Source organism: Ahaetulla prasina, chromosome 4 (assembly GCF_028640845.1).
Source record: "Ahaetulla prasina isolate Xishuangbanna chromosome 4, ASM2864084v1, whole genome shotgun sequence".
Classification (NCBI taxonomy): Eukaryota; Metazoa; Chordata; class Lepidosauria; order Squamata; family Colubridae; genus Ahaetulla; species Ahaetulla prasina.
In genome coordinates this window covers 105705508-105717650 of record NC_080542.1, presented here as the reverse complement: position 1 = coordinate 105717650, position 12143 = coordinate 105705508, and the positions used below count along the sequence as shown (strand labels likewise).

General features: G+C 35.8%; 1 protein-coding gene across 2 annotated transcripts in view; it reads right to left on the bottom strand.

Moving 5' to 3' along the window:
• RAPGEF5 (Rap guanine nucleotide exchange factor 5) overlaps window positions 1–12143 on the bottom strand; it is a 141161-nt gene that overhangs the window by 93067 nt on the left and 35951 nt on the right. For both annotated transcript variants that reach the window (XM_058181979.1, XM_058181980.1), the window contains 2 exons: window positions 11447–11495; window positions 4315–4391 (listed from right to left, as the gene is read on the bottom strand). In XM_058181979.1, the coding sequence (XP_058037962.1) occupies window positions 4315–4391; window positions 11447–11495 (126 nt within the window). The remainder of the gene's footprint in view (window positions 1–4314; window positions 4392–11446; window positions 11496–12143) is intronic.

Genomic DNA, 12143 nt, shown 5'->3' with positions numbered 1-12143 from the left:
AAACTACAATGGTTTAGCATAAGATACAAATGAACATCATTATTATTAATGTTGTCTATGAATTCAACTATCTCTGTATTGTTCTGCCAGGTAAGACACTCCAAGATATAATGAGAAATTTAGAGAAGCAAGAAAATTGCTAGGATTCTGATTATATATAAAGGGAAAGGTTCCCCTCGCACATATGTGCTAGTTGTTCCCAATTCTAGGAGACGGTGCTTATCTCCGTTTCAAAGCCAAAGAGCCAGCACTGTCTGAAGATGTCTCCATGGTTATGTGGCCAGCATGACTAAATCCCAAAGGTGCATGAAATGCTGTTACCTTCCCACCAAAGGTGCAACCAAAGGTGGTCCCTATTTTTCTACTTGCATTTTTTATGTGCTTTCGAACTGCTAGGTTGGCAAAATATTTGGTTGAGAAAAATAATGGGAGCTCACCCCGTTAGGTGGCACTAGGCATTCAAACCTCTGAACTGCCGACCTTTCGATTGACAAGCTCAGCATCTTAGCCACTGAGCCACCATGTCCCTATGATTTTATATATATGATTATATATACAATTGCTAAATTATTACTTTGTAGGAAAAATGCATTCATTAGTGCTACCAAATAGCCAAATATACAAATTAATACATGGTCCTGTGCTGGCCTTATCTGTTTCATTTCAGTTCAACACCCCCAATAATTTCTAAAAATAAAAAATGGGGTATTAGCTAATATGTATGTTACTAATTTTTGCAAAATGTTCAAAGTAATTTTCAGACCAATTAAATGTCTGGATTCACTGAAACTGAAATACTTTTGTTTTCTGTAATTCACCCACATAATCTTATTTCCATGTTGCTTATTAGAGCAGATAATGAATTCCTTTGTTTTTAAATCTCAAACAACAAAACCTTGAAATGGCATTTATATAAACTCAACATGGACAACAAAAAGAACCAACCTAGGGACGACTTCCGGTGTCCAGCGGCAACGGACGTCTGGAAGGCTTCTCCTGCCTCCAGCGCCCGAATCCGGCCGCCGCCGAGGCCCTCAGGGGCCAGGTGTTCCGAAAAGGACACCTGCCGCACGGACGGCTCGCCAGGGGTCTCCCAGCCGACATACAGGACTGTGGGGACCGATGCTGGCGCGTCCTAGGCTTGGCGGGGTTCGGAGGCCACAGGCCGCGGCCATTATTTTGGTCGTCGCCTGGGCCGCTGTGCCCGTGACACCGGGCATTGGATTTATAACTGCAGCAGCCTGGTGGTGAACAGGAACGGAGAAGAATTGAGGAGGAGAAGGAAGGAATATCGGTGGCGTGGTGGAGTGCTCCGGAGTGCGGGGTTTTCTCCCCTGCGGTTGGAAGGAGCACGAGTTATTCTGGAGAGAGGAGAACTTAAAATAAGAAGATTACGGTTTTGTGGAGCTCTGGAGAGAAGAGGTGATGGAGAAATTTAGGAGGGAAGGTTTGAGGCCCCTCCTTCTGGGGAACAGTGGTGGCGTCCAGCTTCCGCCTTCACTATGAGAATTTTGATGACATCACTTCCCTTGACTTCCTGGTTGACTAACTGTACTCTGGACTCGTTGCTCCTGTGAGTGCCCCTGGTGGATCCGGAGGAAATTACAAGGATACTGTGCCTGCCTGAGGATTTTGTATTTTTTTTCCTTAATGGCAAAAGGTCAGAGACCAACTGCTGGAGAGATGGAGAATTTTGGAAAAGTTATCTAATATGGACAAGAAATTGGATGAAATAAGAGCAGAAATTGTGACTATCCAAAAGGATTTAAAGGATACTCAACAAGTTTCAGCAGAAAACAAGCAGAAAGTGGAAGGTTTGGAGGGTGAGATGCGGGCAGTGCAGAAAAGAGAGGAGACGACAGGCAATGCTGTGCTTGGACTACAGATGGATAAAATGTCTTATTTCCTTAGGTTTCAAAATTTGGAAGAAGTGGACCAAGAAGACTTGAGAGATGTTGTGACTAAATTGTTGGGAGAATTTCTTGGGAGAGGTGTTGATTTCATGAATTGGGATGTGGATCGAGTTTATAGAGTTAATTCGCAATATGCACGCACGCATGCAGTTCCCAGAGAGGTTCATGTCAAATTTGTGAGAAGAGAGACGAGATGAAATTCTTAGAAAACATAGGAGTGGGGCACTGATTTACAGGGGCAGGAGATAGCCATTCTGAGGCAGATTCCCAGACAGGTACGTGAAAAAGAAAAGAAATATTATTTTTGTCAAGCAAATTGTACCAGAAGGAGTGGGCTTCAGATGGCTGATGCCAGAGGATTGATGATTTTCGGGAGGGCATTACGAAAAAATCAGTACAATTATGGAGGCTACGGCCTATGTGGAGGAACACAAAGCCCTCCTGGAATCAGATGACCCAGGAATTGAAGAAGGGAGGTTATAGATCATGGGGCGAGCGGCTGCCGCTGTTGCGGCCCTGGAGTTGGGTCAGGCTGAACCCAGAGTTCTGAGATCCAAAACTAGGAAGTGATAAAGATATTTGGGATTGTGTTGGTTTTCCTTATTCTCTTTTGTACGATATTCTGTTTATTCTTGACTCTTCTTTATTACGTTTTTTAAAATTTGTAAACTTAGCTACTTCGTGTCACCTGCTTGCCATATGGCTGTTGTATGTGTTAAAAAATTTGAGTAAAATTCTTATTTTAGATAAGAAAACTGAAAATTTACCATACCTGATATGTATTTGTATAAACCTTTTTTGACTAATAAAAACTTTTTGAATAAAAAAAAAAAAAAAAAAAAAAAGAACCAACCTAATGGTATGGACATGACGTGCAACCAAATGATAAATACGTCAACTGCTCTGTAGTAAATATTATAAATATAAAGTACTCATTATCTATTAAAATGAATAGCATGCTACCATTATTTACAATTTTCTTAATATTGCAATAGCTATTCCAATTTTGACACCTTCATGGATAAATTGTGGAAGCTCTGGACTAACTCAATTGAAAGTCACCAAATACAAGGATTATGTTAACATTTGGGCAACTAAACAGGATCTTTCAAAAGATCCTGTCTATTTTCCCATATGGAGCAAACAGAAGAAAGGGGTTAAAATTAGAAACATGTACTCATTTATTTATATATTCAATTTATATGACCTCTTAGTTGACCTACAATTTGGAGTACGTACATATTAAACCAACTAATCAAAAAACTTATTCATCTTTAAATTAGAGCACCAAAGATTTAAGTTATCCTCTACCAGTAGTGAGAACTTCACTGGTAGTACTTACCTAAAGTAGAAACAGTCAACACAGTCCATTATGATGGATCCATTATAAAATTTTACTGCAATTACTATCATCAACCTTCTTCAAATAACATGAGCCAACTCCCATAATAGTTAGTTAATGTGGCCTAATCCACCCCATCTGTTCCTCTCAATTCAACATCAAGTTGAAGGCAGCTATCATACATCAAATAATGAAGGAGGCAAATTTGTTTCCTTTTATTGAATTTTAAACAGTCAACAGGGGAAATCATCCATATCCTCAAGGGCTAGGTTGCCAAGTCCTTTAATTCAAAAGCACATCTTAATTAGTGGTGGAGTCAGCCTGCTACATGAAAATTATAGGTTTGAAGAAGGAATTTTTAAAAAAGAAAAGAAATACTGCTGGAACTGACAAATTACAAAACATCACATCAATTATTTTCTTCCCAATTTTTTAAAATAATGTTCTTATTAAGCAGGGAAGGATAAATTCCAGAAAAATAGTTGCGATATAATTTCATGCATGAATGGACAGGTAGCTACCATCTTACAACAGAAATGCACTTGATAGGGATATGTTTTTTCACTTTCTACCCAACATCAGACTTTGCTATAGTTAGTATTGAGATATAGTCTGATGTTGGGTAGACGTTTCCAGACTGGAAAGCACAAGTTTCCAGACAGGTCTAAATTTTACATTTCTTTTCAGGAATTAAACTATAAAGCTTTATGTTTTTACATGTGGTGTTAAGAAGATTTAAGATTTAACCCTAACCTTATAAATCTGCAAATTATATTGTCCAAAAATAATGTATTTAATTCAGTTATATTCATTTTAATGCAAGAAATTAGAATAAGACAATACTACAAATTGATCTAACTAAAAGGATAAATGTAGAAGTATAACCACACACCTGATTTTCAGGAGGTTAGACCCTTAGATAGCAGAAAGTCACAAACAAAATCATGTAGTTTTGTATATTGTATAGCTGGATTGTGGGGTAGTATGTAAGTATTAGCAATAACATTTGTAAAAAGACGATTCCCAATCTCTTATCATGCATGAGTAATTATTTTCTACCTGTGCATCACAGATATCCTTCGGGGTTTTTTGCACTGTTGCTTCTCCACTGCAGATATCATAACTTTGATTCATTGCTAAAGAAAAAAAAAACAAAAGGTACACATAAGAGCTTCTAACAGGACCTATGAAAATTAACATTATACCCATAAACTTGCCAGCAATTTTAAAAGCTAAGAGTGGCTTACTACCAGTTCTGTGGGCATGGTTTGGTGGGTGTAGTGTGACTTGGTGGGTGTGGAAGGGAAGGATACTGCAAAATCTCCATCCCCATCCCACTCCAGGAAAAGGATATTGCAAAATCTCCATTCCCTCCTCACTCTGGGCCAGCCAGAGGTGGTATTCGCCAGTTCTCCAAACTACTCAAAATTTCCGCTACCGGTTCTCTAGAACCTGTCACAACCTGCTGAATTTCACACCTGTTAAAAACAATTTATTACCACATTCAATATGATTCACCATCTTCAAGAAATATTTTGATTAAAGTTTTAGCAAGTACAGTCATATTTTAGTATTGTATGTAGTGTAATTGCGTAGCAATAACCTCCTGATGCTAATCTCCTGATGTCATAGAATTAAGAGAACGTACAAGCAATATTTAATATTTGTTTATTATACTTCTATTCTACTTTCCTTCCACAGAGACCACTGGAATACTGTAGATACATATTTAACTACTAAAATTAGTTAATTTTCATTCTAGTAAAATAATAATGCAAAAACATCCCTCAGTAAAAAAAAAAAAGAAAAAAAAAGTAGAACAGTGAAATTCATTACTGGGCAGTATTAACCATCAGGAAAAAATCTGGGACAATATCTGTTATCGGTCATCAGTGAAGCCTCCCCATGCTATGTGCCTGCATTATTCTAAATCTCCCCTCCTTTTATCTTTTCAGGAACTCCTTCAGAAGGCCTTGTCTGCATCTCATTTCCGAGACATTTCCATCCACAACGACCAAGAAGACAATTTTTGTGACCTGGTCTTCGTCCTTTGGGATATCATTTTCCATGAGATTAGACTTGCTGACCTTTTGCAAATGCATTAAAAACCTGGTTTTGCCATCTAGTCTGGGGTTTTACCAGTACAAATGAATCCATCTTATGACTGATTTGAATGAAGGACTGATTTCAATGTGCTGAATGTTCTCATTAGTCATTCTATGCTATTGACATTGTGGTTTTTAAAAAATGGTTATTTTATCCTGTTTCGATAATAATTGTTAGCCACCAAGAATCAAACATAATATTACATTTAAAAAATGACAGCCAAATACAGGTAGTCCTCAACTTACAAGTACAATTGAGCCCATTTATGTTGTTAATTGAGAAATTTATTAAGTGGGTTTGCCCCATTTTACAACTTTTCTTGCCACATTTGTTAAATGAATCACTGCAGTTGTTAAATTGGTAACATGGCTATTAAGCGAATCTGTTTTCCCCATTGACTTTGCTTGTCAGAATGTTGCAAAAGGTGATCACATGATCATATATGTGAGTCAGTTGCCAAGCATCCAAATGTAAATCACGTAACCACAAGAATGCTACAACAGTTGTGTGAAAAATGGTCATAAATCACTTTTTTCAGTAATGTTAACTTTGAACGGTCACTAAATTAATTGTTGTGAGTCGAAGACTACCTGTACTATCCAATGAGCTTCACAGCTACATCTCTTTCTACAGTAAAAGACAAACTTCCTGGGTCCTAATCTAACACTCTAATCATTACAGAGATTGCTGACTACATAAAGACACATACTTTATGTAGTTAGTCAGCAATAAAAAATGCTAACCATAGCCAAATACAAGCATACTAATATGGTTCACACATTAAATTAAGCTACAAACATTCCTTACAAGCTACAATGACTGTGTCACCCACATTTTGGCATAGTGTGATATTCTAACTCATTCATAAACTGTCCTTTCTTATTCACACTTCCACCATAAACTTTTTAAAATTCTAGATAATTTCTCTGATGACCTATACCAATAATGGCAAAGCTATGGCACATGTGCTGGAAGGAGCATGCAGAGCCATTTCTCCGGCCTCGTCAGCTGTCGGCTGTTGCTCTTCTGGGTTACAGCATGCCAGCTAGTCTTTGCACACACGCAGGAATGCAGGAAACCAAAGGAGCAGCTCCTTGGTGCATATGAGCACCAGCCAGATGGTCTTCGCACATGCATGTGCGCCAGACACCGGAAGACCCTGTGACTTGTGCACATGTGCACACCAGAAACTGGAAGCTCAGCTCTTCTGGTTTCCAGCACTCTTCCGGAACTGCTGTTCTGGTTTCTGCCGCTCCCCTGTATGCATGCCGGGGACCTGCTCTTTCAGTTTCCGGTGTTCCCCTGTTCGCGCACTCCTGTTTTGGCACTTGGTGCCGAAAAGGTTTGCCAACACTGACCTATACCAGTAATATATTTTATTAAAAAATAATGTAAATTCAATCCTTTCAACCACATATTTTCCCACTATTATATTTGTATATTTTAATCACAATTTTTATAATACACTTTCACTTGTTCTTCTGTTCCAAGTTTTAGTACAAATTTACATATTTTAGTAACTAAATATTTGTTATTTGTACATAATTCTATTTGAAACTCAGCCTTACAATGTTCAAAATCACAAGTTCTTTTTACTTTCAATTAGAGAATTTTAGAAATTAATATACAATTGAAACTAGAGATTTTTGGAGGCAAATAGACAAAAAAGTCATGGACTTTTGTTTTTATATATGCTTTTATATAATTTTTATAACTGCACTGAGATTATTATTATTATTGTTTGCAAAAACTACACACAATGAATAAATAATTGTTAAAGATAATAGCATTTACTGAGATAACCAAATTGACTATTTTGATCAGAGAAAAGGTAATAGTTTATTGCTGACTTGAAAACTTTTACAGACTTTTTGAAATAAACATGGGAAATGACTGAATATATAGATATCTATCTCTATTGTAAAATTCCTTTTTCAGTACTATTGTAATGATTGCTGAATCAGTGTTCAATAAGTGATCACTATCTGTACTCCAATCATGTCTTATTTGTATCCTAAGTTGTCATAAAATATGTGAATTTTGGCGATTTGATTCTTTTTCATTCTTTAACTTCAAAATTGAGAATGTGCTTCTATCTTTAAACCACATTCCAAATAACTCACATATAGTATTTCAGACTAATTTCAGTCTAAATTTAATTAATCCAGGTAGGAATAAATATGGGAAGTGTCTGAGCAGCCAAATCTTCTCTTCAGTAGAAGAGAAATGCCCTTCACATTGTTTCAAAATCTTGATTTTCACAAACGTTGAAAATCTGAATATTCTGGAAAACTTTGCCATTAGCAATGCTTGATAATCTTTGGGTTGTAATAAGACTTCCAATAGAAATGACTATAACTTAAAGAATCTGCTCATTCCCTTGTTGAAAGCAAAAGAATGCATTTTTATAATTGGAATACAAAAACTATAGATAAGAGCCATACGTTGGTTCAATAATTCCAAATTACAAAAAATCCAGTCAGTCACATGTATAGAGGAACTTATAGCAAAAAAAAGTAACCTGGAACTGAATGCATGAAAAATGTATACTGAAGTGCAATATTAAGATACACGAGAGATGGTTATCATAAAATGAATGTTAGTGTATTGGGTACTTTCACTCAAAAACAGGATATGTTTCTCTACTTATCTACTTATCTCAGTATTAAAATTCAATCCATAGTAATGCAGATTAGCTGGACTGGAAGTGCACCAGATTGGGAAACACAAGCCTACTATATTGTATAGCAATGAATTTTTAAATTTATAATTTAAATTTATAAACTATATACTTCACAGATAAAATTTTAAACACAGACTAATTACTTGTGCCCTATATATTCTGCAGCCAAACAGAATGGAACAATATAACCAAGGAAAGTGTCAACTTCCTTTCTTTAGGTTTTACAGAGTGAACATTTAATATCAACACTAACTACTTTCTAAAGATCATAATAAAATGCAAGACAAATCAATTGTTGGAAACATTAATTGGAGAAAGTTTCCCTTCACTGACTCACACAGGAAAAGAACTCAAAGTTTTTAAGAAGATAACAGCTTTCGCCAATGTTGTATATTCTGGATGTGTTGGAGTACAAAATTTACAGCTAGCATGGAGACTAACTTATCCAGAAAGCACCAGGTTGTGTAAACTGCACTTTCCAATTATTCTATAGCTCAAATTGCATGTACAATAAAAACATGGGAAAGTACCTCATTTCCCACCAGCCATATCAAATGTTTATCTTATGCATTACGTTCAATATTAAAGCACCAAACAAATATTAACAGTGCTGGCAAAGTGTATTTATCACACTGCTTCCAAAACACCATTAACAATCCAAACAGAAAATGGTTTTGCTTTGAAAATAGTGCACAATCAAATAGAGAAGCAGTAGATAATTAAATAGAAAAGGAAAAGAAGATTGCTGGATTAGCACCATTCGTTAGCTGAATGGTCATTCTTCAAGTTTTTGTATTTTTAACATTAATAGATGTGTACAAAAATATAGATAGTCCTCAATTTATTACTGTTAGTTCAGCAACCATTCAATATCATGATGTCACTGAAAGAAGGGACTTACAACCTGCACAGGAGTTTACACCTGCTGCAATGCCACCATGGTCACATGAACAAAATTCAGGTGCTTGACAACCTGACTACCCTCATGTCTAAAGGCATCATCCTCCCACTTTCCCCCCATCCCACCCTGCTGACCTTGAGCCTGCTTCCTGTCCTGCTGAATCCCACACCTTCTCCTCATTACTGCTTTCTTTATTTACCTTTTTCAAAAATCAGTTTGGGAAGGAGAATCATACAGTAGCCATGTGATGCCATTCCAGAAGCGGGCATCATTGTGGAAGCAGCCACAGAGAGATCAGATCATGAGAACTGCAACCATTCTCAAAGTGAAGCCCACTTATGTAATGGCACCATGCAGCTCCTGGATAGGAAAATTATGGGGCAGATTGGCCAATTGTCTTTCCCAAAGACGATCTTTGGAAAGTGAGGTGTAACTGTGGAACCCAGCATGGAGGGAAGTGAAAGACAGGATGCCTCAGGGGGTGGGAGAAGATTTTTGGAGGCCCAGAACAGACAAGTATGATACAGGGAGGTGCTACAGTGTGGGCCTCTGCCAGCCCTCCCAACACCTCCCCCACTCAAGACAACCTGTGCTCCACTTCACAACTGGAAGAGCAGGGGTTAAGACTCATTAAATGGGCACCGTGCTTAATGAATACCACAACTTAATGAGTAGGACTAATTGTAAATGTTAACTTTAGGGACACTGGAAAAATCTCATGACTTCCAAAATAAAATAACTAGCCAACAAAGAAAGCTTTTGAAATTCAAATTTTAAAGATTGTGATGTGGCCTGTTGGATACCCTATTATAAAGAATGTACATTAAGATCATTTTCTTTACTCAGAATCATTAATCACAGGACAAAGAAGCCATGCCTGCAGAATTTCACTATAATGCTTTGCTTATTTAGAATGAATTTATTCCAACTAGCATGGATAACTAACATTTATGAGTCTGATATGGATCAACTAAAATTAGTCACATTAATTAAACATGGAAGAAATACTATCTTATCTGCAGTGATAATTAATACCCGTTTTCTCAGATATATACCCCCAAATGACTTTAAAGCCTGTTTTTTACCACAATCACAAACTAACATTATTTCTTTTATGATTTTTTAAATATTTAATATTTAAATATTTAATATTTAAATATTTATTTTATTTATTTTTATCAGGAACATATAAATATATAATATTTATATTATATATATATTATAAACGAATATTATAAACAAATTTTTACTGCAATGGCATTTGCTTGGTTTGAAAAATCTCTTTGTTCTCTCATGGGTTTTTGGGCTAATATTTTCTTAATAAATTCTCTGAAACATAATGAATTCTTACTGAAGCTCTCCCTAACCTGTCATCTTCCAGCTATGTTGGGATATAATTCAAACTAGACAGCTCAACTGAAAGGGATTTTAGAAATTACCATCAGAGAATATGTCACATCACTAGCTTTGGAAGTCTACGTTATGGGGCTGTGAGGGCATTTTCTTTTGTGCTTTCAAGGGATACACAAATTTGCTTCTAAATGTAACTGATACATTACATGATAGGCCAAGCTGCTCGTTCTTTTTAGCTTTCACATTATTGTGAAATGGACATTTCTTTTGTGTATCCATTTTAAATTTTTAACAGCTTTTTCTTTGAAAATGTGCTCTATTTTCTATGACTTCATGTGAGATTAGAAGAGATTTTGCTCTTCATAGACAAGAAAAGTTTCTCCCAATAACAAATATCCCAGAGCTCCTACTTTGGCCAATTTCTACAAAATCAGGTAAACATTGACAATTTTGAAAAGTGTGCTTTGGATCCTAGATAAACCATGAACTTAAACAATGAAAATAAACATCACTTTCAAAATTGAAACATATATTTCAAATTAAGACAATGTACTAATTTATAAAATATAAAAATGCAAACAGAATAAATCAATAGGTAGCCCTTGATTTATGACCATTCATTTAGTGAACGTTTAAAATTACACCACTACTGAAAAACATGACCTATGGCCAGTATTCACACTTACGACCATTGCAGCATCTATGGTTACATGATCAAAATTTGAATACTTGGCAACATATTTATGACAGTTGCAGTGTCCGAAATTATGTGACCGCCCTTTTTTTACTTTCTGACAAACTCAATGGGGAAGCCAGATTCACTTAACAGCCGTGTTATTCACTTAACAACTGCAATGATTCCCCTAACTGGGGCAAGAAAGTGGCAAAATGGGGCAAAACTCATTTAACAACTGTCTCACTTAGCCACATAAATTTTGGGCTCAATTCTGGCTGTAAATTGAGGACTACCTATAATACATCAAGCAAATGCATCACGTAAATATTAACTGGCTGAATACAAAATGAAAATATATCAGATATCAAATATCAACAATATTTCTTGTCACATTCAGAGAATTAATTCTAGTTTTTCTTTCTGTGATTATATTAAAAAATGTTGTATATAGACAAAAAGTTGATATATTCACCTGATTTTCTTGCTTTCATAGCCAGAACAGTTGCCAGTTCTCTCTGCATCTAGCACATCAAAAAATGTGTTATAAATATGCTGATGGAATATATATATATAAATTTATTTTAGTATTTATGTTCTTTCCAATGGAACTGCCACATAGTTTGCTGCCTATACAAGGAACAGTAATGTGAACAGACAGAATTTGCTCTTTCCAGCATCCTGAATTTAAGACCAGAATGGAGTTCAGCTTCAAGCCTAATTATATTTATTGAGATGTATACTCCACTGAATGCAACAGAGCTGAACTATAGAATTAATTAAATGCTATAGGTATTAGCTTCATGAAAGAAGTATTTTAACTTCAGCAAGGTTATAGCCAAGCTATAAATCTAAAAAAATAGGGTAAGATATGGGGAAAACATATAATTTTCATCACATTTGGTACACAGTTCCCTCATTTCATCAAACGTCTTCCCAGAAATCACTTATCAACAAACTCAATTAAGCCAGGGTAAATAGAAAAGACTCTCCAATATAAATCTCACAAATAAGCAACTCACATCAGCCCAATTTATGAAGGAATTTGAAAGCCTAGCTCAGGATCGTAATTTTATACACACACACACACACACACATACATATACATATACATATATATATATATATATATATATATATATATATATATATATATATATATATATATATAT